The 26,486-nt window shown below is 39.9% G+C and overlaps 1 protein-coding gene across 10 annotated transcripts in view; it reads left to right on the plus strand.

Annotated features, from left to right (window-relative positions):
• The first annotated feature begins 504 nt into the window (after positions 1-504).
• The window catches only part of PPP1R9A (protein phosphatase 1 regulatory subunit 9A), a 232,695-nt gene continuing 206,713 nt past the window's right edge, over positions 505-26,486 (plus strand). For 4 of the 10 annotated variants that reach the window (XM_080663194.1, XM_080663198.1, XM_080663202.1 and 1 more), the window contains exons 1-2: positions 1,092-1,512; positions 2,770-4,363. In XM_080663194.1, coding sequence (XP_080519320.1) covers positions 2,972-4,363 — 1,392 coding nt within the window. In that variant the 5' untranslated portion in view covers positions 1,092-1,512; positions 2,770-2,971. Of the gene's footprint in view, positions 637-980; positions 1,050-1,082; positions 1,513-2,769; positions 4,364-26,486 lie in introns of those variants that run through there. The other 6 variants (XM_080663193.1, XM_080663196.1, XM_080663195.1 and 3 more) reach the window with 3 other exon arrangements.

Genomic DNA, 26,486 nt, shown 5'->3' on the forward strand with positions numbered 1-26,486 from the left:
CTTTTAAGAACTTCTAGTCCATAAAGATTTTCAGAAGATTGGTTTACAGGTCTATATTGATGGTCAGGATCAGTTTTACAGTTTGCAGTAAGGCTCTAACACTTCCACTATTATTATTTTTTGGGGGGGTGGGATGATGTAGGAAGGGATACTGAGCATTAATCATAAACGGGTGAAGACCTGAAAAACAATCTTCTGACAAGTGTCCGAAGACCTCCTCACCCCTTTCCTGAGCAGCGGAGGCTGAAGGTCAAGGTGGGTACAGGTGGAGTGCAGTGGCCTAGGTGAGCCCAAGGCACCTGGAATCCGGCCTAGCGAGGTGGAGGCCTCCCAGCCAGCCAATGGCCTGGGGGTCTAGCTGCCCTGGGGTCACGGAGTTAACTGCAGACTTCGTGGGGCTCCAGCAGCGGGCCCAGTTCCCGCCGCACGAACAGCCCAGCAGGACAGGCCCCACGAGTGCAGGCCGTGCCCCCGGCCCGCGGGCCCTCGCCCACCGCCGGGGGTGGGGCGGCCGCGCGGCGGGCCGTGCTTTGCGCCCTCGGTTGGCCGCCAGAGGCTCCCTCTCGCTCCCTCTCCTGGGATTTTGCTGCCGGGCTCCCTCTCTCTGCGGCCCTAGAGTTAATCCCATCAGCAGAGGTGAGGCACCTGTTACCCCAGGGCTTCCTCACCCCCGCGGCCTCTCCCCCGTGACACCCGACTCCCCCGCGGCCCAACGGCCGGCGCGGGGACTGCACGTGGGCGAAGCCCCCTCCCGGGCGGGCCGTCCAGGCCCGGGTGTGCGAGCGCGTCGGGGCGGCCCCGCCATGGCGTTGGGCAGCGCCGCGCGCCTCCCGGGGTCTCCCGCCGCGGGCAGGGCGCGCGTGGGGGCCGCGGCGCGAGGGGAAGCGGCCGCCTCCGCCGCCCCCCGCGCTGCGCCGTGAGAAGCGGGTGGAGGGCACGGAGCGGGCGGCGCGGAGCCGAGCGGCGGCCACTGGGGGGCGGGGGCGCCGGGGAGGAGGGGTGGGAGCGCGGCCGCCCGACCCTCCCCGCCGGCGGCGGCTCCCGCTCGGGTAAGGGGGAGGCTGCTCGCGGGGCGAGGAGTTGGGGAGGGTGGAGAGGGAGAGGGAGAGGGAGAAAATCGGGACGTACAAAGGCTGAGTTGCAGGCTGGGGGTGGGGGTGGGCTGTGGTTGGGAGCGATAGGTTGGAGATCGGAGGCATTATCAGTGGGATCTATTGTTTCCTGGCACATTAGGAGGAAAAACAAAGGGATTTATGATCATTACCCTGTCATTTTTTTTTCTTTTTCCTTTTTAAATGTGGGTAGGGAGCTCGGCTCTCCCCGTGCCACACTGGGATCCGCCTGGCAGCCGCCGGGAGCCGCAGCCAATGTGTTAGGACTTCAGGTGCTCCTTGGCACAAAGCTAGCCTGCGACCTCCTACCGTAGCGCTTGGCGTCACCTGCTCTCCCGGCCCTGCCCCGGGGCCGAGGGCCGGCGTCCCGAACCTGGCTGGGGAATCGGCCGCCTCTCAAGTTGGTGTTATTTATGTTTGTCTTTTGTGAGGGCAGGTTTTGAATCCCCCGGCTGCCCCAGCTCCCCCGCCCCCGCCCCCGCCCCCCTCGGGCTGGAATAGGCGGGGGAGGGAGTGGGGGGAGGGGGGAGGGGAGGGTGTGTGAGGCTGAAGCCAATGTCCGGGTGGAAGGAGAGGATCGATGCCTTACCCAAAACCAGGCACCACACTCTGAGCCTTTCTTGTCTGTCTGCATGGGCCATGCATGCGTGCTGGGCCAGGAGCCGAGTTTGGCGACGGTTTAAGTGAAAGTGTGTGCTTCCTCAGCTGATGGTGCGTGAGGCTGATGTAGCTCGGCCTAATATTAAAATCCCAAACCAAAACCAAATGCAAAATCTTTAGAACTACACTGTCTGCTCCTCAGAAGGTCTTGAAGTATTTATTGCTGTCCTATTGGTATGAAACCCAGCTGTGGGCTCCAGGAGACCAGCAAGCCTGCATTGCGTTGCATTTTTGAGCTTGTAGTAAGTTAGAGGCAAGTAGGAATAAACAAATCAGGGCTGTTAAATAGAGGTTTCATGGTACATTTGCTTTCGGATCATCACATTCTCATGCTTTTATTCCCATGACATTCTACATCCCTTTCTGTAATTAATAATATCCACTCGGAGGAAACTTCCAAATATTTGCTATAACTGGACTGAGGGGGAAACCTATTGCCATTTAAGAACTTTGTTCTGCTTGTTTTGGTCTGATATTGCACTCGTGTTGCTTTGGGGATGCTGTAAATGAGAACCCTGGACCAGAAAGAGGGAAGTAAGCCTAGATAGGCATGCTTTGGAGTTTGTAAACATCGTTTCCAAACTTTTAATGGTTTTTAAACAGAAAGAATAACTTTTATCTGATGTGAAGAGTCCCAAATGAAGTTCGTTTTTCTGGGCAGTTTGATGATTTCTTAAAGATGTACAAACTGCTGCTTTCTTTTAAGGTGATTCACAAAAGCAATCAAAACTTGGGCTCAAGTATTGCTTTCAGGTGTGCTTGTGTAACTTGTATGTGTGCATGTTGTGATTTTGGTAGAGCTCTCCAAATTGTGTTTGAAACATTTTGTTACCAGAGACCAGAGTTATAACTTTTAAAGGCTTGGCTTTTAAATTCCAGCTTCAATAAGAAATTTCCTCTGTTTGAAGCCACTTTGAAAGGAAAAGTGCGTGTTAGTTGAGTAAACATAAATTCAAATAAGTAAATGAATTCAGAAATTCATTCTTTTCTATTACAGATGAACCTCTAGTCTTGCTTTGAAAAAGCCATTTTGTGTAACTCTTGACTGAATAATTTCCTAATACACCTGTTGCGTGGATCACTGACACAGTATGCTATTTGAGAGGTACTTTTTCTTGACCAAATACTGGTGATTAGAGAAGAGAGGTATTTTTTTTCCCTGATCATTATGAACATTGGCTTTTCACCCTGAAATAAAAATGTTGAAAACCGAGTCTTCAGGCGAACGAACCACTCTCAGAAGTGCCTCTCCTCACAGGAATGCATATAGAACTGAGTTCCAGGCACTGAAAAGTACCTTTGACAAACCCAAGTCAGATGGGGAACAAAAAACAAAAGAAGGTGAGGGCTCCCAGCAGAGCAGGGGGAGGAAATATGGCTCCAATGTCAACAGAATTAAAAACCTATTTATGCAGATGGGTATGGAACCCAATGAGAATGCTGCAGTCATTGCCAAAACAAGGGGGAAAGGTGGACCTTCATCCCCACAGAGAAGAATGAGGCCCAAAGAATTTCTGGAGAAAACAGATGGCTCAGTTGTTAAGTTGGAGTCCTCTGTTTCAGAGCGAATTAGTAGATTTGACACAATGCACGATGGCCCTTCGTATTCTAAGTTCACAGAAACTCGCAAGTTGTTTGAGAGAAGTGTGCATGAATCAGGGCAAAACAACCGTTATTCCCCAAAGAAAGAGAAAGCTGGAGGGAATGAACCTCAGGATGAATGGGGTGGTTCGAAGTCCAACAGAGGCAGTACTGATTCCTTGGACAGCCTTAGCTCCCGGACAGAGGCTGTCTCCCCAACTGTGAGTCAACTGAGTGCAGTATTTGAGAACACTGATTCCCCCAATTCCATCATTTCTGAGAAGGCTGAAAATGAATACTCAGTGACTGGACATTATCCCCTGAATTTGCCAGCTGTGACTGTTACAAATCTTGACACCTTTAGTCGTCTTAAGGATTCTGATTCTTGCACTCCTCCAAGCAAACACGGTGATGATGCAGAGGATGCTCAGAAGAGTAACACATCCCCTGTACCACAAGTGGCTTCGAAAAGTACCTCTCTAGCTTTGATACCTAGTGAAGAGGCAGAGCAGAGCAAGGAAGCCGAGGACTCCACATCTAACCCAGAGACTCCTGACAGAGTTGACAGAGACGTTCCCGGTGAACCTTGTGCTGAGAATAAGGCAATGCCAGAGTCTGACATCCTCTCCCCCCAGAGTGAGCCTTTAGAAGATGCCAAAGCTAATTTGGTTGGGAATGAGGCAGCAATGCCACAGAAGAAAGAGCTTGCAGGTGGTGATTTTATCTCTGCTGATGCTTCTGGATCCAGCTGTGGGAAGGAAGTACCTGAAGATTCAAGTAATATTGAGAGTCCCCATGTTTACATGCACAGTGACTATAACGTATATAGAGTAAGATCCAGGTATAATTCCGACTGGCGAGAGACAGGCACTGAACAGGATGAGCAGGAGGATAGTGATGAAAACAATTACTATCAACCTGACATGGAATACTCGGAAATCGTTGGATTGCCAGAAGAAGAAGAAATCCCCACAAATAGGAAAATTAAGTTTAGTAGCGCTCCGATTAAGGTAAGTAGGTTTTCCCAGTTTGTTTTGCAAGTTTCTTTCTAAGTTTTCTTCGTAGTATTTGGGCCTAACTGTATGCAGAACAGATTTTTGACAACTAGAAGGAATTCAATATTGTTGATATACACATGTTGTTGGTGATTTTAAAAGTATGGGAGATATCCATCATAGTTCCTAATGTGCTTTAGAGTTGCCTAAGCCAGTATTGAGTAATATTAAAGTTGGAGAAGTTTGGGGATTGTGAGATACTTTCCAATGGACCAGAGTGTGAATATAATATTATGAACACTGAAAACCAGGGGTGTTAGTCTGAAATAGAGTGACTTCTATAACTAATTTTACCTAAAGTTACCCATAAATAATAACATTTTCTGAATCTAAACACTAGGATATCAAGTATAACACACAAAAGGGAACCTTATGGTAAGCTTGAAATAATACTCTTTATTTCCTAACTTTAAAAAATCTGAGTTATCCCTTCCTTAAGTGTAAGTAGATTGTGAGGAATGTTGGAATTTTTTTTTTTTTGGTACTGCTACTTGGTAGTGAAAGTTTGATTCATGGCAATATATTAGCGGACTTAAATACTTAATTGGAAAGCTATTACTGTAAATAGCTTTGCGTTCAGAATTTGATCTGTAGCTTTAAAATGAAACTTTGTGAAAGGAAGTTAAGTTGATTTGCCATTCATGGATTTATTTTTACCTCTTGAAAACTGGATAAATGCCATCTGACTTCGGATGCTCTATTCTAACGACTTCACTTAGTTCACATTTGGCATAGAGGAATAGCACAGAGTGCACCAGCAGCGGGTGGTGAAACATTATTAGCTGGTAATGGCAACAGGGGTAAGGGGTTGAGTGTCAGAATCTCCCGGAGTGCCGTTTCAGAGTGTCCTCACCACCAGCCCCGTCCCAGGATCCTGGCATGCCCTCCTAGGGGAATCTGGAGGGTGACAGTGGCAGAATGTGTAGTTTCAAACCACTTTCTAGGGGCTTCTATCTTACACACTGTATATATGATAGATTTGGAATTTGAGATGGTTTCTTATTAAATTTTCTCCTCAAAATCTCTGATCACTGTCTATTGTCATTTCCTTCTTATGAAACTTGGATATAAGGCTGTAGGATGTGCAGTTTACAAAGCAAAGAGAAATCTGATCTTGCTTTAATGATGCAATACTGTTTTGAAATAAAGTTATAACCTGTGAAGTTGTCCACAGGTGTTAGATGGGAAACTTTCATTTCACTAATGTAAGGCAAAAGTTCTGGATCAGACTGGGCCATGTCAAGGTCAACTGTGTGTAAACTAGAGGTGAGTCTAGGTCCTGAGCAAGCTAAGTTTATTTGCAGTGCTTTGCCCCCTTCCTTTGTTATCCTCCCCGGTACCCCCAATTCCAGGCGCTCTCTTTAGTGAGCCTGTTCCGGGCTCGTTCAGTGAGCTCCTGAATTTGACAGTTCATGTCCCCTTTGCAAGTGCTCCCATTTGAACATCATTGTTCTACCCCTTAGGAAGAAAGCAATAAGATTAAATTGTTTCACATTGAACAAAGCAAGAATAACTGAAATGAAGTCTTCAAGGAATTTGTTAAAACCAGTGACTGACTTTCTTTTTTTTTTGGGGGGGGGGGTCCCCGTCGCAGCTTATGAAAGTTGATCAAGTAGAATGCTACCCACTCAACCAAATGGGGCACTGGCTATATATCTGGGTTCTGTGCTGCCCAAAATATAACTGCACAGTAATAGGTTTAATGAACTTTAAAGGATTTATCTTTGAAATATGGCTGTTCAGATATGATCAAGCCAGTTTTGGGATATGATATTTTGAAATTCAAATGATTTTTTCCCTAGTATTGCTTATACCAGTAAGCATTTTGCCTTTTAATTTTTATACAATAAAGATACTGTATATTTCATATAACAAAAAATGAAATAGATTACATATATTTAAGTTTAGCACATTTCATCAAGAACATAGATCAAGCAAAAGATTTGTGAAGCAGAGAGATAATGCCCTGTTTTAGCGGGCAGTTAACAGTACTAGTTGGAGTGGATTAACTTTACAAACAGAGGATTCATTCTTCGCCCTTTGTAGTGAATAAGACAATTACTCTTTCTTGTTGTTCCCATTGTTTAACATGTAAGTGTGGTTTCACTTGGAAATTTTGAGAGCTACTTTTCTACTGGGTGATGTTCATGATGGTAGTATTTAGATTAATTTGCAATTAAGACTGCCTTAGAGAGTAGTGATACTTAACTAAATTCAGTGTGTATTTATTGAAGGCTTGTGTGTGTATTCTCATGCTGTTAGCTGCAGGAGAACAAAAACTTACTGGGTTATATCTTTCCTCTGTGAGCTTGTAGAGTCGAGTCTTAAACACATGGTATTTAAACCCATGTAACAGTGTTCAAACTTGTGCCTAAGTGTCTAATGAATACTTTAAATGTCCTTGGCTGTACCAGGTGCATGGAGTGAACAGGACCCAGTCAATCATTTGGAAGGGAATACACTCAGCTATTTCATATGTGTGTTTCTTTATTCTTTTTATAAAGCATTATTTATAGAATGAGAAGTTATGATTTCCAACCAAAATCTTTCCCTTTGAAATTTAAACACATTCCTTCTTTCAGAAGCAATAGGAAGCATATTGCTTACAGAAATGATCTTTAGAACTTCTACATACTTTTTCTGATACTCTCATCTTATTCTTCACGAGGGTAAAAATTCTCAACACCTTTAGCCTCTTGTTTTAGATCTTGTTTATGATCTCGGTGTATGTGAATTCCTCAGTGTCTATTTCAATTCTCCTATAGATATTTTAGATAGATATTTCCCTTGATCAAAAATCTAATTTTCAGTCTGGACTTAGAAAATCATTTGAATCATACCTGATCTTTCTTGTGTAGCATATTCCTTATACATAATTGCTGGTGACTTTTAGAGATGGTTGGATTGTTTCTAAATGGATAGGTTAATGTGTTTCATAGTGTCCTGGAAAACTATAATGAGATTAATAATGAAAAACATAAAATCCAACTTCGAGATATGGAGTGAAGGAGTGTTATGAACCATGCTAATTTGGGACATGGAATTATGCCTTCATTCTCAGGAATTTCTCAAAACCAAGAGATTGAATTACTTAAATTTGTCTTAGATAAATCAAAGATAGAAAGGGTGACACTTTTTCATTCTTTATGTTAATTCAGAACATTTACTGAGTCCTTACTAGATGTTAGGAACAATGCAAATGTGATAGATATATAAAATGATTGGAGCTGATCAAGTTAGAAACTGCTGGTAGGAGGGAAGTGTACAGCCCAATAGGGATGCTTCTAAGGCTGTTCTCAAGCCTATGCTTGGCTGATCTTTCTAAGGCCACGGAAACTTTATTAAGGAAGTCACACCCCTTTCTCTGTTTCTGGTAGTCTTATGCCCTTCGGATTGGTGTTCTTGAAACATAGTGTATCTGAAAAGGGATTATTTTTCTAATTCTCAGCAAGAAGGAGATTGCAGGGTTAATGTTGAGGTGCAGTGTGCTATCCTTTTCTGAGTGTTTCCTCAAACTGTGTAGAGTTTTGCAGAGCTGGGTTCAAAGGAGAGTTGCCCAGGGCAGCAGTGTTGCTCTAAACCAGGGGTGGGCAAACTTTCTGACTCGAGGGCCACAATGGGTTCTTAAACTAGACCGGAGGGCTGAAACAAAAGCATGGATGGAGTGTTTGTGTGAACTAATATAAATTCAAAGTAAAGAAGCGGAGGGGAGAGCAAGAGAACCCTCCACTCTTTCAGCTCCGCGGGCCGGATAGAACAGCCGAGCGGGCCGTAGTTTGCCCACGGCTGCTCTAAACCCTACATGCTAGTTGTTGAAAATGGTTCCATTAGCGTTTTCTTCCTCACTTGGGGCTCTGAGTTGTCAGGGGGTACACAAGGCTTTTTATTCAGGATAGTGCTCAGAGCACAGTTCTGAGATCCCAATTTCTGTCCTTGTGGAGCTTTTTCTATCTAAAAGTCTCGCTCAGTGCTTCTTAAACTTAATATGCGTATGAATCAACCGGGGATCTTTTAAAATGTGGATTTTTGCTTCAGTAGGTGTTTTGTGGGCAGTTACCTTGATGCGATGGTTAGCCTCCAAGAATGCTACCAGCTATCCGAGGTTATGGCATACAGGCTCAGCAGCCAAATTAAAATGCTAGAGTCACACAATTTATCAATTTAGTTTAAAACCCACAGCCGGAAGCAAGAGGAAAGCCATAGAGTAAGTTCATATACATACAGTGCTAATGAGTTTGGAAGGACCCACTGCCTGAGTCCTGGGTACACGTATTCATATGTCCCATTCCTTTTTCACCTCAGCCTTCCCCATTGATGGTGCGGTTATGAGGACTAAAGTTGATATGTGAGTAAGGACTCCACCGACTAATGATGCCCTGCGCTAATGATACAGACTTGCTCCAATGCAGAGAGTGAGGACAGGTGCACTTAGATACCGCGGTAGCGTTGCCGGTTTGCCTGCTGCTGAGCCATGGGTTTTATTTGCATTTCTTGGGTAGAACACCTTTGAGTCCAGGATAGGACCATACTGAGTGTCCTCATGGGTGGCTGAAATGGAGAAGACATAGCTGTCAGTCCAGATATGGCATGATGATAACTTGATCTTTCCACCCCTTTCTATTTGCAAGTAAACCTCTGTTTTTTTCCATCATGTTTTCTATTTGGGCATGTCTTACAGGTTACTAACTTACTTATTTTTAGCACATATTATGAATTTTGCTCTCTTCTTACAAGCTTTTTTAAAAAAATATATTTTTATTGATTTCAGAGAGGAAGGGGGAGAGAGAGATAGAAACATCAGTGATGAGAAAGAATCACCGATCGGCTGCCTCCTGCATGCTCCTCAATGGGGACCAAGCCTGCAACCCTGGCATGTGCCCTTGACCGGAATCGAACCTGGGACCCTTCAGTCCCCAGGCCGATGCTCTATCCACTGAACCAAACCAGCCAGGGTTCCTCTTACAAGCTTTTATTACCTATACTTAATCAAGCCTCTGAGTGTTGCCTCTTTCATAAGCTATTAGCTTATGAAATAATCAAACATTATCACTTCTTATGAGTTTCTTTACCTTTATAACAGAATTTAATATTTTCAAATCAGCAAACTCAGAAAACTCGAGGTCCGGGTTGAGATTTTGCAATTCTAACAAGTGCTCAAGTTAGTGCTGGGCTTCTTTCTGGTCAAGACGCCTCTTTGGGATCTGATTTTGAATTACAGTCTCCTGACTTCTGAAAGGGGCTGGTCCGAAAGTAACGGGGAAGCTCATTTAACAAACCTGCTTTCCAGATGGGTCTGCTGTATGTAGCTGGTTGTGTGGAATAATTATTTGAAGATGAAACAGGTGTAAAGTTGTAAAGTGCATGAAGCACTCTCTCTGGATACCAAAGCGGATATGACCCCTAAATTCATTAGGAGTTTGGATCATTAAAAATTCTGGACCCTTTGTGTGGTCCAAGTTTTTAAGTCTAAAAAGACAGGAGGAGGAAGTTCCCGATAGATTTAGAAATTCCATTTCTTTCATTATTGTGGAGTCTAAATTAATATATTTCTAGCAGGGGTCCTCATACTTTTTAAACAGGGGGCAAGTTCACTGTCCCTCAGACCGTTGGAGGGCCGGACTATAGTTAAAAAAAACGAACTATGAACAAATTCCTATGCGCACTGCGGGCCTGGGATGAGTCGGCTGCTAAGCAGGACAGGCAGTGGTACCCGGCGGGCCGGATAAATGTCCTCGGCGGGCTGCATGTGGCCCGCGGGCTGTAGTTTGAGGACCCCTAAGAACTGTCCTCTTAGTTAGTTTGCTCTTATTTGGATAACTTTGATGTCATGACATTTAAATTGGACTTCCTTTTAAGTTTTGATGTTTTGTAACCTATAGTTCATAACCAGGTAAACATGCCAAATATTTGAATATACTGTGTAAAGTCTAATACTGAATATTTATAGAATAAAACCCTTTTCTAATATTGAGTACATATACTAACACCCTTTTCTTCCCCACTGAACATTGGTCATTTGACGTGTAAAAAAGAATTATTCTATACAGCAAAATATTAATATATATTTGTTGTCATTTATTTATAGTACAAAGATTTAAAGTTTCTTGCTTTTTGTGTCATCCATATATTTTATCTTCCTCACAAAGGACACTAGGACTTTAAAGATAAGAGGCTGAATTTTGGGGAAAATAACTTTATTATGTTATTCATCTACTGTTTACCTTGTTTACCCAGTTATATGCCCCTCAGCAGTAATTCGACTTAAGTCTCATCTGCATTAGCTTTTCTCTAACATCGTCTTCACCACTCAAAAAGAAAAAGATTTCAGAATTTCTGTGGAAATATACAGTTAGATATAGGATAACTTCTGTATAAACAAAACAAACATTGCTGTATTAAACTCTGAATATTATTTCTTGTGTGCTCGCTTTGGCAACAAATATACTGAACATTATTTCTCAGTTTTTGTGTTGTTATCCAATTTATTTAATATTTTTTTCACAATTTTCTGTGCTCTTTCTTTTTGCATCTGTTTCAATTCTGTTCTTTTGCCTCCTTATAGTCTACAGTTTCTCATTTTGAATAGGAAGACGACATTTCAAATAATGCTTTATAGTTTTATTCCTAGTCACTTAAGAAAATTTCCCCTTGTTCCAGTCTCTTCATTTTGGTTTGTGACACAGCAACTTAAAGATGAAAAGTACTTAAACGTAATCTAGTGTAATTTCCCACTCACTTCAGTTAGCCCTTCAGTAACATATTGTTGACAGATGATCCTTCAGCTTCTGCTTGAATAATTCCGCTATTGGGAGTTTATTATTTTGCAAGGTCAAAGGAAAGTTAGAAGAAGGGACATGCTGTGTGTGTGAGTGCACACGCGCATGCACATGTATGTGCTTATTTTCATTTACTTTTACCTAGCAATTTTCTATTGAGATAAAATTCAAATAACACAAAATTCCCATTTTAAAGCGTACAATTTAGCGGTTTGCCATATATTTACAGGGTTGTGCAGCCGTCACTGTTTTCTAATTCTAGAAAATTTCCACCACCCTAGAAAGAAACCCTGTGCCTGTTAGCAGTCACTCCCAATTTTCCTTCTTCCCGCATCCTCTGGCAAACACTAATCTACTTTCTGTCTCTGTGGATTTGCCTCTTCTGGACATTTCTTATAAATGGAACCAGGAGCAGGCTTTTAAAAGGAATACAGGAGACACAAAGAGTATGACTTGGGATATGTTAAAACTTAAGATTGCATGAGGACATCAGACTACAGGAAAGCCAAAGAGCAAAGGCAAAATAATTTTCTGGACGGTGACATGGTCTAAAGATTAAGTGGCAAGATGTGGGAGCAACAAATTCTGTCTGCACTTTTATGCAATGTCCTGGAGAGGAAGACAAGGAACTGAGGAGGCAGCAGGATCCTGGCAGGGATGAGGGTACGTATTTGTCACCCGAGGAAGACTCGTGTACGCAGCAAAGAGGATGGCTGCAATAACCCCCTGGTTCGGGACCCTGCACTTCTGTTCATGTGCTCTGAAACTGCTGTTGATGAAGCCTAAGTCTCTGCTTCAGCAGAGCGTGTCTTTAAAGGCACAAATAGTGCTAGTGCTGATTTTCATCTTGACACTGGCCTTTTCCAGCATGTAGGGACCCTTACCCTTTTCTAATGATCTGATGCCTATTTGCATCCTACTGCTCTTAGGTTGTTGCTTTCATGATTCTTTTATGTTGACTGGAATTGTTCATGGACAAACTTCACTGATTATTTAATTTTTTTTTCTCATCTTTCATTATTTCAATATAGATTTCAAATGCCATACTTAATATTCTCTGTAATATAATCATCTGTGAGGTGAGTAATTGTGGGTGGGCGTTTATTTAGTTTATTGCACATTGTCTACTGAAGTGTCTTATATATATCATTATTAAGTATTATTAACTGGTAATGAAAGTAACCAAGAGTGACTTGATAGTCTGTAAACTTGGGAAAATTTTCCTCTTAAGGTCTTCATTTTTTTTATTTGTAATTGAGGCTATTTTACCTATAATTTATCACTAAGACACCTTTATCAGCTTTAACATCTTGTGATTTTTCTGTGAAACATATTTGTACAATACCATTATTATACGTAGTAAATATCTGCGCTATCATTTCAAAGGGAACGTTTTGGACATCTTTTGTTGAAATGTCAAAATGAAGAATTTATAGTCAAGTGCTCTTGCGAATGTTATTTATACTATATATTATAGTAAACATTTTTAAGTGATTAAAGTATTAAATCTAAGGGAGTACATTTTTATAGAGTGTACATCTAGAGTACATCTTCAGAGTGGCTCGATTATTGAAATTAGTGTTGAACTATATGTTAATACACCCTGCTGCGTACCTAAGAATAAAGAGAGAAATGCTTTGTAATACAGATGCTGACATATTAATTGATTCACTCACTTTTGTTCTGGAAATAGCTGTACCGCATAGTTCAGCATAATTGAGATACTGGTAATTTTTTGCACAGTTCCTAAGTTTTCAGCCTAATTTGCTTCTCTTTTTCACGCACCTATCCTTACAAAAAGGACAATGAAATAGGCAGAGTATAAAAATATCTGAAAATACAATATTTTAGGATAAAAGTTTTCTTCTTTGCTTACCTAATCTATTTCAGAGGGATTTTTGAAAAGCATTTATAGAGTTAAATCTGTTCCTTATATATTTATGTATGAGGAAAAGTGGTTTTATATAAGATACTTCCAAATTATTTTCTACACACAGTGGGCTAGATTGGGACACAGAGTGATTGGCGAGGGTCAAACAGATAAACGGAGTCCTGACCATGGAGGCTTCTTTCCGGGAGTGACCAGTTGAATCAGTATTTGGTGTTGTGCTCTTGATGCTTTGGGACCAGTGTGGCCTGAGAAGCTGCATGACTCTGTGCCCGAGTCTGTCACTCTGCAGTGAGGGGGACCTTTCTCTTTCATCCACTTCAGATCTCTCCTTCAAAAATTATTTTTTACTTTTGATTTTCTTTCAAAAATTTGTCGGGACAGAGTTTCATGGAGAGTACATTTAAACTGGAAATTTATCTAGAATACAGGGATTTTAGAGTCCTTGAAGTCAGGAGTGTCTGTTCAGGCTACTGAGCGGTTTTTCTTCCTCTGTAAGGGACCTCAGTGGACGAGAGAGCTAGACAGCTTTATTGGTTGGTGTTTAAGATCCACCTGTGAGTCAGTGCTGTGTTGATGGGTTCTATTACTAAGCACTTGTTTCAGATAAAATAGATGTACAAAGTTGTTACATAAAGGAAGAAAAAGACATTCACATTTTTTGTTATTAATCAAGTGGTATAAGTATTTTTTTTTTTAAAGAAACCATTCCTCGGGGAGAGAAGCAAAACTTTACTGTAGGGTGTTTGAATATTGTGCACCATTACATAAAACGTATTTAGTTTTAGAAGTTTATTCTGTAGGTAGAATAATAAAGGGCAGTAATTTAAGTGGTGCATCAGTTATTATGTTCTGCGCCCAAAGCACCGATTTCCTCTTAGAAATTTTAAGGTTGAGCACGGAACATGAAAATAAATACTTAAACAAATAAAATAAAATCTGATCCAGAAATGAAAATACATGGTAAAACAGGGAAATTAGAATACAGGGATGATAATAATGTAGATCTTCATTTACTTTTGGTATCTGTGCATAACACTAAATTAACAATAAAAGGTAATTAATCCTATATACAGTTTTTTGTTCAGCATCTACAGTTTAGATTATTTAGCTAGAAACCTAAAAGTAAAATTATTGGCTAAAATATGTGTAAGCCGTTGATGCATACTGCCTGAATTATTATAATCACCACTCCATTGGAATGGTTTGCTCACAATCCCTGCACGAGCACTTGGTATTATTTATATGCTTTACAGTTTTCAGTTTGGTAGATGAAAAATGTCTTTCATAATTTCTATGTATTATGTTGATTTATTGGTGAGTTTGAATGCTTTCATGTATTTACAGGCTTTTTAAGATATGAATGTTTATTGCCTTTTTTTTGGTTAATGATTGTTAGTAAGGAGTTTATCAAAGTGTTACTTGTCTTGGTAGACAGTTAAAAGAACTCATGTATCCAATAATAGAGAAATGGATAAATTAATTATGACATATACACATAGTGTAATAGGATAAAACTTTTTAAAATCATGTTTTCTAGAATTTTTAAAAATGAGAAATATTTTACAATATTGTGTAGGGTAAAAAGACTGGTTAAATATTTAATTGCATTTTTATCATTTTATTTTTAAAGTATATGCATTTACACCTAGAACAACGATCGAAAGCACATATATCAAAATGTTAATTCTCATTATTTCTGGATGGAGAGAATAAAGGTGATGTTTAAAAAAATTACTTTTATTTTTCTAAATTTACTAAATTTTCTATAATGAACATGTTACTGCTTTAATTACATAAATATAAAAAAGGTGATGGGAGGGTCACAATTGGAATGGTCAGCAATAACAACTTAGGAAGTTGACAAAAACAAATTTTTTTTAATACTTTCTAAGATTCTAGTAATATTTAATATAATTTTATTTGGCAGTCATTGTATCAGAGGAAAAACATTTTGGTTGAGGACTGTAAATTTATGGAATACTGAAGAAGGGTTGGGTGAACTTTTGACAGTTGAATTCATTAAGTGCATACTTTTTTAGTTCTTGATAAAATTGATCCCACATTTGTGGCTAAGCTTGTTAATATCATGGGGGGGGAGACCTTTCAATGTATTTTAAATTATGGTGTAACATTTGTATATCTGTTAGATATTTTCCTTGAGTTGCTGTTGTGTTACTTAAAATATGCCTTAAACACTGGGCATGTATTCTGGATTTGAAGTGAAAAATATTTGAAAAGGCAGCTTACTAAAATGAATACGTATTTGTTTAAAGAAAGCCTAACAATAGTCTCAGGTGAGATTATGTCTTTCTTTTTGATCTGTTAAATCATTAAGCCTCAACAGGCTTTCTCTCTCCGAAGATGAGACAGTAGAGAAATCAAATTTAGTATCTGGTCTATATGTAATCCTCTGAAAACACTCAGTTAAAAACAGGATTTTGAGTTCTAGACCTCCACAGTGTCCTTTTGAATATGTTTCCTGTTCCAAAACACCAACCAGTATGTAGTTTCCTGTTGTTCTATTTAACAAAACTTTTAGCTGAAAAGAGAATCATTTGATGTAGGATTAGATTATATGGTAGTGTATAATATTTTTAGTTGGAGTCAAAGGGTCAGTTCCTCTCACACATTGGGTAGTGTTCTATCTTTGAAAAGCTTTTGTAGATAATGCTGGAGTGTATAAAGGAGAAAAATATTTTTGTTGGGTGGTAGAGTTTTCCGAAATTAGATATTTAAAGTATTGCTTCTGGCCTAATTAGATCAACTGATAACTCAAATCTTAACAGTTGTAAGCAGTTTGGCATTTTATAAGCGCTTGTGAAGTCCTAATTAAATTGCCTTATTATTTAATCTGGTGCTACATTATAATTTTTCATTATGTATAGTTAAAGCTTACTATAATATGGCTAATAAATTCTGTTTGTATTTCACCGAATATTGAGTTTATAGTGGTAATGTTTGGATGGTTGTATATTATTGTAGAGATTATTTAAAGAAAAAAGGCAACATTATTTTGCATCCCACCAAGTTTGAGATGAGACTTGTGTTTTTCCATTGGAGACCATGATTCTTGTAGAATTGTTATGTTGCTGGTTTCTTTTTTGAATAATGAGGTGTGTGATTTATATGTTTAAGGAACTAGAGAGCTATCAGGAGGTTGCCCCTTTTGCAGATGTAGCAGTCAGAAGTTTTAGTTTAAAGTTACTTGGTTTTGATTCAATGCATTTCTCACCCTTAATCAGAGAGGAACCATTGACTAAGTATAATTGATCTATCTCACTGGAGGGTGATGGAAATATAAACTCTAAATATTGATATGAAATAATTTTAATGTTTAGGTAATATATTAAGGTTCTATTTAATGTTTAGATAATATATTAGGGTTCTCCAGAGAAACAGGACCAATAGTGTGTGTGTTTGTGTGTGTGTGTGTGTGTGTGTGTGTGTGTGTGTGTGTATGGAGAGGGAGATTTAAGGAATTAGTTATGGAGGCTGTGCTGTTAGGCTAGAGACCCAGGGAAGAGCCGAGGTTGCAGTTCAAGTCCAAAAGGTGTCAAGCAGAAGACCCAGGGCAGAACGCAGGTTAGACACTCTGGGTTCAAGTCTGAAGGCTATCTACTCCAGAGTTCCTTCTTGCTCAGGGGAAGTCAGTCCTTTGTGCTATTTAGGCCTTCTACTGATTGGATGAGGCCCACTCACATTATGGAGGGCAATCTGCTTCACTCAAAGTTAACCCATTTAAATGTGAATCTCATTTAAAAGAATAATCTCATAGAAGCATCCAGAATAATGTTTGGCCAAGTGTCTGGATCCCATGGCTCAGTGAAGTTTACACAAAATTAACCACCACAGTCTGGGATTCCTATTTGGTTGTACCCCCCTGAAGATGTTTCAGGGAATGAAAAACCTAATTTTCCCCCACATATCTTCGTGGAGGAGTTGTTAGAAAACCTGCTAAAGGGGTTCTCCCTCTTGGGGCAGTATGTAGTAGTAGGAGGTAGTAGATCACATGGTTTGGAATATCAGACCTAGATGCAGATCCTACTGACACATGATCTTCTTAAGAAAACATTTTAAACTTTACAGGCAGGGACTTTGTTTTATGCTGTGTCTCCAGTTCTGTCATATTGCCTGGCACATAGTAGGCATACAATTAGTGTTAGTAACCTTTAATGTCCATCCCCCATACTCCTTCAACTTTCCTATTCCCTACTCCCACAGGAAGGTCCAAAGTGGGATGATGGAGATAATATTTGTACATGTATAATGATTGTATAATTTATTTATAGGTAAAATCCTTCAAGTTAGCAGTTATAAATGAAAATGGAGTGATTCCATTACAGATTGTCTTCTTTTTCGGCTCCTGCTCTGGTTTGCTGAAGCTGTTGTGCTCTCTCTCATTTGGGGAATCTCCATCTATCGCCCTGTAGTGACAGTTTATAAGTAACCAAAAGCAGTCATTAAAGTATGGTTGCATGAGATATGGCTGTGAGGGGAGAAGGGGGAGAGTATTCATTTTGCCTTAACTTTATTTCTGCTTTGAGTGATTGCCCAAGCTTGTAATTAGTTGCAACAGAATATAAAAATTGAGGCTCCATATGAAAGATGTAAAGTAATGCTCCTTATTTGAAATTGCAGTAATTTGCTACAACTTTGGTAGCTTGAATCTATGAGTCTATCTGTATTCTTACATGAAAATTTAAAGAAAGCAATTAAATTATTTCTTACCATTTAGTCTTTTCTCACCTTTTATTTCCTGACCTGTTTATTAAAAGGTGTTTTTGTTGTTCTTGTGAGCCATTAGAAAGGAATTACCCTTTTGGATAATTTCTGCCTTCATTTTTCTCAGTGACTCAAAAGTTAGTAATAAACTTCATGGAAACAAATAATCCAAGGTCTTGAAATCGTATTTTTGGTTTGTATGTTTCCTCCATGAATTACATTAACTGGAAGATGGCTGACAGTTGTTATTAGGCTGAAATATGAAGTGGCTTTGCTTGTTCATGTAAATTTGTTTATGTACATAATGTATATCATTTTCCCCTGGCAGAAATAGCTTTTAATGGCACTTTAAGGAAGAAAATTGCTAAGCTGTTTTCTTTTTAAATAAAAACACAATAACTTTTCATGAGTTTATATACATTTCTAGAGACCCCCCCAAAAAAGTGTTGTGTAAAAATAAAATAAAATAAAAAAACTCCTTTTAGTGCTAGTGATGTTGCGGAGTACATATGATAATATGCAAGTTCATTGTGTTATTTGAATGTTAAATGTTATGTTATTACCGCTGATATTTTTTGTTTTGAGATTAATATGGTTATAACATTTTGTAATTACTGTATGGGCAGTAGTCAAGGCTAATAAATCACTTATTATTTGGGTGTTTATAAATAACTGGTTTGCTACAGCCACTTAGAGAGGCATTGTCTTCTGAATTGATAGCAGTCAACAAACATTATTAAATATACTTATTATGTGTTGAGCTTTGGGCTCTGTCTGCGGTGTAGATATTAATATAAATATGACAAGCCCTTGCGCCTCAAGAAATTTATAGTCTTGTGAAGGAGACAGACAGAAGAAAACATTTATAGGATAGTGTGATAAGTGCTGTGATATAGGTATATGCAGAAGGTGAGCATGTATAATTTATTGCCCAAACTGACTCATTTCAGAAGAAAAGAGGGGTAAATAATAATTATACATATTTAAGAAGTTAGCTAGTCTGAGTCTGTGTTTATTTATTTATTTACTAATTAAGAGTATAGACTGTTGCCTAGTTGTCTTTGTAGCACTCAGTGTTAGGGTGACCATGTAGTTTATTGCCGAACTGGGACACTTTTGGAGATTGAGAGAAATGCTGTTAATACTTCTGTTGGGACAATAGGCATAACCTAGGACTGACCCAGGGCAGCCAGTACACATGGTCACATACATATAACAGAGGTGCTCCTGAGTAGGAATGTCTACCTTCAGTAGGAGGAGGGGCATCATCAGGGAGGGCTTCCTCAGAGAGGTGGTACTTGAATCTTTAAAGATGAATAAGAATGAGGTAGATATGTGGGACATGCTAAGTTGAAGGAAAAGCATGTTTGAGGTACCTACAAATAAATCAGAACAGCTGGAGGAACAGGAGGTGTGTGTGTGTGTGTGTGTGTGTGTGTGTGTGTGTGTGTGTGTTGTGAGAATGTAGGCAGGTAATATTTCAAGGAGGGATTGTATTCTAAGGGGTTGGAAATTAAATGCAAAGACTGGGGAGTCATTGAAGAACTTTAAGGGCCAGATGACCTTATCATTTTGCTGTAGTGCCTCCCTCCCGTATATTGATGGTGATGGAAGGTTGGAGAAAATCCATTGGTTCTCTTTCATTTTCTCAGTCTTTCAGTAAACATTTATCTTAGAAGCTTTCAACCAACTTCTATTTAACCAACTTGCTGGATTAACTGATGTTTTCCTTTTGCCGGAAAAGACTTACTGACTGATACCCATCTGAATGATTCAGGCTTGCAGACTGTTCTTTTGCCCTCACTACTCATCCTGCCAAGTTGAGTTGTAGGCTATCTATGGGTTGGTTATTTATTTCTTATAAACCTGTTTTTGCTCATGTTTCTTATCTAAGTGTGTATTTAATTGAATATTATGTAAATTGGTGAAATATGATTATGAGAAGAAATACCCTTTCTATAAATATGTAAATTGAATTTTTGTAAAGATCTGATAAAGAGGTCACTTAAAAATCTTGCCGTTGAATTAAGTGAGGGTGATATGGGTGAATAACACTGTTTGAATAAATAGCTAAGAAGATTATTTTGAGTATTTTAAGTTTTTACTCCACTTTAAGAAGGCCAAACTGGCCATCATGGCCAGTGCAAGAAAGATAATTCCTGCCAAAACCGGTTTGGCTCAGTGGATAGAGCGTCAGCCTGCGGACTGAAGGGTCCCGGGTTCGATTCCGGTCAAGGGCATGTACCTTGGTTGCGGGCACATCCCCAGTGGGAGGTGTGCAGGAGGCAGCTGATCGATGTTTCTCTCTCATCGATGTTTCTAGCTCTCTATCCCTCTCCTTTCCTCTGTAAAATATCAATAAAATATGTATATATAAAAAAAAGAAAGATAATTCCTATCGTTAATGGCCCAATGATTGGTGAATGAATGTACCTTTAGGTGTCTTATATTAATATAGACCTAATAAAATATATATCAGTTTTTATGAATCCAGATTTTAACTGCCTCTTTCAATTAGCTGACAAATTCTTAGTCTAAATCGCATTTGCTAAGATCACATCTTCTTGTAAAGAGTGTCTGTTTTAAACTAGGCACTATGCTACCTAAATTACGTAGTAGAACAATCCTCTCTCAAAGAGCCGTTCCAGTGGGATGGATGGACACATAGGTCAACAGTTACAATGTAGTGAGAGAAGCACTGTGGTAGAGGTGTGCACAGCACACTGTGAGTGCAGGAGACAAGGCACATGGGTTCTTGTGTTAGGGGAAGTTAGGGGAAGCTTCTGGGAGGAAATAAAGCTGTAGCTGAGTTTTGAAAGTTTAGTGTTTGCAGAGAAAGGGGCAGGTGTGTAAGGTAGCAGGAAGGCACAGAAGGGAGAAAAATCTGGAATCTTTTGCAGATCTTTTGGTGTGGCTCAGTGGTTTAGCATTGACCCATGAACCAAGAGGTCATGGGTTAAGACACCAGGTCAGGGCACATACCCTGGTGATGGGCTTGATTCCCAGTGGGGGGCGTGCAGGAGGCAGCTAATAGATGTTTCTCTCTCATCGATGTTTCTCTCTATTCCTCTCTCTTCCTCTGTCTCTAAATTAATACAAAAATATTTTTTTTAAAGTAGTTTAATATTGTTGGGACATGGTAAGGCACAGACAGATCAGGAAGGTTCCTTTGCAGACTGTTTTGAAACTTATCAGTCATTGGGAGGGATATTGAAGAATGAAAGTCATGGTTGGATTTGTGTATGAGAAAGACCACTCTGATGGAGAGTGGAAGATGCATTGAAGGGCAGGTGTGGATATGGGGGTGGAGTGGGGATGCAAGAGTCCAGGTGAATAGGGAGGGATATGCTTGATGAATGTAAGAATGGGTATCAAGACAGGCAAATGGCAAACTGGGGCAAGATGGATTAGGCAGAAGATGATGAGAGGTGCTGATTTTTATAAAATTAACATTTCAGTGCAAAAATTATATGCAACTGTTTCTTGCTCATCTATGTATTTCTCCTTCCCTGCAAAGGACCTTTTCTGGCGCTTATTTTATAACTGGTATATACTTCAGCAAATGAGAGATAGTGAAGGAATTAACCAGATACAAAGAGGGAGTTTGTTGTCTTTGGTCCAATATTTGCAAAATAAGATGGGTGAACGAATGGGGTCCTTGGAGCGAAGACTGTGGATCTGATAGTTGGATCCAGGTTTCAGTGCCATTTGGGTACTGTGAGAAAAGACTGGACTAAGGGATTAAGATCTGGTGAGAGTATTTGGAGACAGCATGGTAGTGCAGGCCTACATTTTGGAGGAACAGACTTAGAGAAATATTGCTTTGGAGAAAGTTTGAAAGAAAGATTTAATAAGTACAAAGGTTTAATGAAAGACCTTGCTGCTGGTAGGTTGGTAGAAAAAGTAAAGAACTCTTACTAGTAAACTGGCAGATTTGGAATCAGTTCAGGGCCTCCAAGAACCAGTGCTGTGCTTAGCTGTCAGAGCCTTCCAGTTTAAGACTGGTTGGCTAATGGGTCTGCCCACAACAGTCAGCTGTGCAGATTGATGGTACCTTCTGTAGAATTACTTTGTATGGTCAGCTAGAAGTTTTTCTTTTTTTCCATTGAAGATTTTTTTCAGCTGTATTTTGCACTCTGATATGATGGATCTGTAATGATTCTAAACAAAGTAACGTACATGAATATTACTCTAACTCAGCAGTTGACCGAAACAGGATGCCTTTCTATCTTAATTTACTTTGGAAAAATACGTACTCAACAGTAGGATACTGTGCCTGTTTTCTTTTCTGAAGGCACTGGGAGCTTCAGATGGTATTCTGGTTACTCCTTACTTATGACCCAATTGATTTCAAGCAATAGCTGTTTGACAGATAATTGTAAATTAAAATCTTTTTCCTATTAGATGCCACCTTATAAAATATACTAAAATTAGTCATGAAAATAAACGAAGAGAGCATACAATGAAAGTTTATGCAAATATTAGGTATACTAACCAACACAATAAAAATGTTAACGCTCCTTTTGGGTATTTTTCTGCATGAATTAGGCTGACTGTGGCTTCTTAAAATACCACTTCTATGTGTAAGAATTTGTGCCTCTGAAAGTATTTGGCTGGGAGTGGCTGTTTCCATGGCTATTTCTTCTTCAGTGAATTTTTGCTGCTGAGTCTACACTGACCTGCTTTTGGCATTTACTTCACTTGAGGTAGGTGTTGGCCTGGGCATTAGCCAGTTTTAAAGATAAGTTTAGTTTTATTTGCTGTTTATAAGATAAGCTGGCAAATGCTTGTGCCTGAGCCTTTCTGTCTCAGGGGTGGAGAGAAACATAGTATTGGCCCTCTTTAGAAAGAATGACTTATGATGGTTATTATTTTAAAACAAATTTGTATTTTCTCGCTGAAAGATGCTTTGGATTTTGTGCTATTATATTTTGCTTTATGATTTTGTAAATAGTGTCAAAAAGATTGACTTGCTACCAACACCCTACTTGAATTCCCTAAAATGAGGGTAGTGGATTAGATGATCTTCATATCTAGAAGTCTCTTATAGATATAAAATTTTGAGCCTTTATTATATAATTCTTAATTTGCTACATGAATAGTTAGACCCCTTCCTTTTGTGAACGTTGCTTTGAAGTGTGAGTTTAGTGTTTGCTAAGTTAATTAGAACTGAAGCCAAGTTTCAGAGAGACTAATTTTGGAAGTTATTTAAATTTGGGCCTATGTTAAAATTGAGAGAATATGTATTCACAGCATTTGACCTTAGAATTCTAAGTAGGAGTGGTTGAGAAGAAAAGGGGATGGTGGAACTCATTGTGACAGCTCGTGAATTAAATTAACCACCTACTCTGTCTATAATAATTATGATTCATCTTTTTTTATACTGCTCTTCATTTACTAAGATGGGGATTCCAGTCTACCTGGGCCTATGCTTTGTTTGTCAGGAAGGGTGATAGGGTTTTGATTCACTCTACTGTCTGATTTCCTGCGTGACTGGTATCGCATAACTGTGAAACAGATGGTCGGGAGTGTAGTACACATCTATAGAACAGCACAGTGTGATAAAATATGCGCCTATATGATTAAAAGTCAGGAAAGAATTGACTTGGACTATAACATTCACATATTGCCTTTGGCTGTATATGTAGACCCACATCACTGCACATGTATGTATATAGCATATATAGTGTCCTGTCATTTAGGAAAATTTCAGTGTTCTACTTATTAAGAAGAGTTACATTATCAAACTACAAAGCTGAAAGAAATCCTCTGGGAACATAGTTTGCCATGATTCTACTGGAAATGTGCATTTACATGGCAATTAAGAGACAAATTTCCTCTCTGAAAAGTCAGAAATACAAGTTGAAGTTAAAATATTCTGAACTATTTGAATAAATGCCAGTGTAGCATGTGAAGTATCAAAATGCTTGTTAAGTAATCACTGAATTTAGATAGGCAGAGAGATCATAATAGAATTGAAGTGGGAGTCATTCTCCTCCCTTTTCTCAACTATATTGGAGACAGTTTCAGTGTGGTTAATGCTGTGTGCATATATTTGAAAATCATTGTGGTCAGATCTCCAACCTGTAGAACTCTGTGAGCTGAAGAGTGGCATCATAGGGCAAAGCAGTGAAGTACAGTGAGATTAGGATGCTCACAGTCCCCAGGTAGTCACCTGAGTAAATTTTAGTTTAATCGCTTTGTCTCTATTCTGTAACCACCTAGAATCCTATCTAATAAAAGAGTAATATGCAAATTAACCATCACTCTGCCACACCAACAGGCCACACCCACCAGCCAATCAGGTGCGAGTATGCAAATTAACCCAACCAAGATGGCTGCAGCCACAGAGAGAGCAGGAGGGAGGCTTCGGTTTCCCCGGCAATGGAGGAAGCCAAGCTTTCCACACACCCTGGCCGGCCCAGGCCTCCGCTTAAGGCTATAAAGTTTCAATTGTAGAAGATAAATAAATCCCAGATACCAGGGCCTCCGCTTGGGTCACCAGGGGGCGTGACCAGCCTGCAAACCACCACAGGGCCCTCGCCCAGGCCGCCCCACACCCCAAGGGAACCCCCACCCTGATCTGGGACACCCTTCAGGGCAAACCAGCTAGCCCCCACCTATGCATCAGGCCTCTAGCCTCCTATCTAATAAAAGAGTAATATGCAGATTGACCATCACTCCAACACACAAGATGGCTGCCCCCATGTGGTCAAAGATCCTGTCCCCATGTGGACACAAGATGGCCACCACAAGATGGCCAGCAGGGGAGGGCAGTTGGGAGGGACCAGGCCAGCAGGGGAGCACAGTTGGGAGGGACCAGGCCTGCAAGGGAGGGCAGTTGAGGGTGATCAAGCCTGCAGGGGAGGGCAGTTAGGGGTGACCAGGCCGGCAGAGGAGGGAAGTTGGGGGCAAACAGGCTGGCAGGGGAGCAGTTAGACATCAGTCAGGCTGGCAGGGGAGTGGTTAGGGGGTGATCAGGCTGCCAGGCAGAAGTGGTTAGGGGCAATCAGGAAAGCAGGCAGGCAAGCAATTGGGAGCCAGCAGTCCTGGATTGTGAGAGGGATGTCCGACTGCCCGTTTAGGCCTGATCCCAAGGGCCTAAATGGGCAGTCGGACATCCCTCGAGGGGTCCCAGATTGGAGAGGGTGCAGGCTGGTCTGAAGGACACCTCCCCCCCACCCCCCGTGCACGAATTTCGTGCACCGGGCCTCTAGTTTCTTCATAATAGAAGGAAGTTTTCTAACCACTTGAACACTTCACAATAATAGAATAACAAGAAACAGCTTTGATTTTGGAGGTAAAAAAATAGCCTCTGTAGGTTCTTGAGTATAGGTAGGCTGTGCATTCCCAGTGGATCAGCAATCAAGTGAGGTGTGAGTGCCTACTCATCCTAGCTGCTGCAGTCTTCAGGAAATTCATTGGCATTCCACCTCACAAACTTCTATTTTTTTCAATATAAAATTTTTTTTGGTGATATTTTATATTCTCTTTTTCATTTATTTAAGAAAAAGCTTAATTTATTGAGGTGATATTAGTTAATACATTAAACAGGTTTCAGGTAAACAATTTTACAGTGTATCATCTGTATATTGTATTGTGTGTTCACCACCCCAAGTCAAGTCTCCTTCCATCACCATTCATCTCCCCCTTTACAACTTCTTCTACCTCCCCCCACTGCCCTTCCCTTTGGCAATCACCACACTGTCTTTGAAAGGAGTCCTTCTTTCTTTGTTTAATTCCTCAAATAAACTTCTCTTTTAAAGATCCTTTTGTTATTCTGCTTCATCCAAGTAATCTACATGACAGTGAGCTCCTTTGAGGAAAGGAAGCTCTACGATTTTGTAATTTTTATGTCCCCACTGCTTGTGGCACCAATTAAGTGCTCATTAATTAATTGTGAATGAATGCAACTTTTTAGCCATCTACCCATAATTTAGTTATATGAGCTTAGTCCTGATTTTCAGAGCTCTTAGGCATTAATTAGGCTAACGAAGCCTATGAATTACAAGTCCGTGCCAATAAGTGGTTTGGTTTCATACAGGAACTATATGAATCTCATATAAACTGATTTAAGAGAAAAATTGGAGAAATAAAAAACTTTTTTTCAATCTGAAATAAAAAAAAAAAAAACACCCACATTTTGTTTATCTGAAGAACCAGGTCATTGCATAGGTGGCCCTGATGATGGGTATTGGCATTTCCTACAATATAGCATTTTGGATGGTTGCCAACCATCTCATTTTTTAGTTAATTCAGAATAACTTTGACAATTTTTTTTAAAAAAATAGGGTTGTGATATTGCTCATGAAGGGATTTGTTCTTCCCTTGCCATTATCCCAGCAAATATATGACATTTCTATAGGAGGGGAGATGATATTTGAGATGTTATTTATTTAAATGACATGCTTAACTCCTTTTGCCAGTGGAGGGAGGTGCTTTATGAATTTCAAGCATCTTCTTACTATTACCCTTGTAGAAGTCTGGAGGTATACAGAAGTGGTATTTCAATTTCTTATTTGTTTTTGGATTTTCTTTTTCATTTAAAATACTATGAAATATATTTCTGAGATTTTTTATATCATGATTACTTTATGTATAACTTTTATTTTCCCCCTCTCATTTGTTTTCAATGTTTTTCTTTTTATGTGTTTTAACTTCTTCCCCTGTGAGAAAGTAATTGGATGGA

The sequence above is a fragment of the Plecotus auritus genome, assembly GCF_963455305.1.
Source record: "Plecotus auritus genome assembly, chromosome: 4".
NCBI classification, from domain to species: Eukaryota; Metazoa; Chordata; class Mammalia; order Chiroptera; family Vespertilionidae; genus Plecotus; species Plecotus auritus.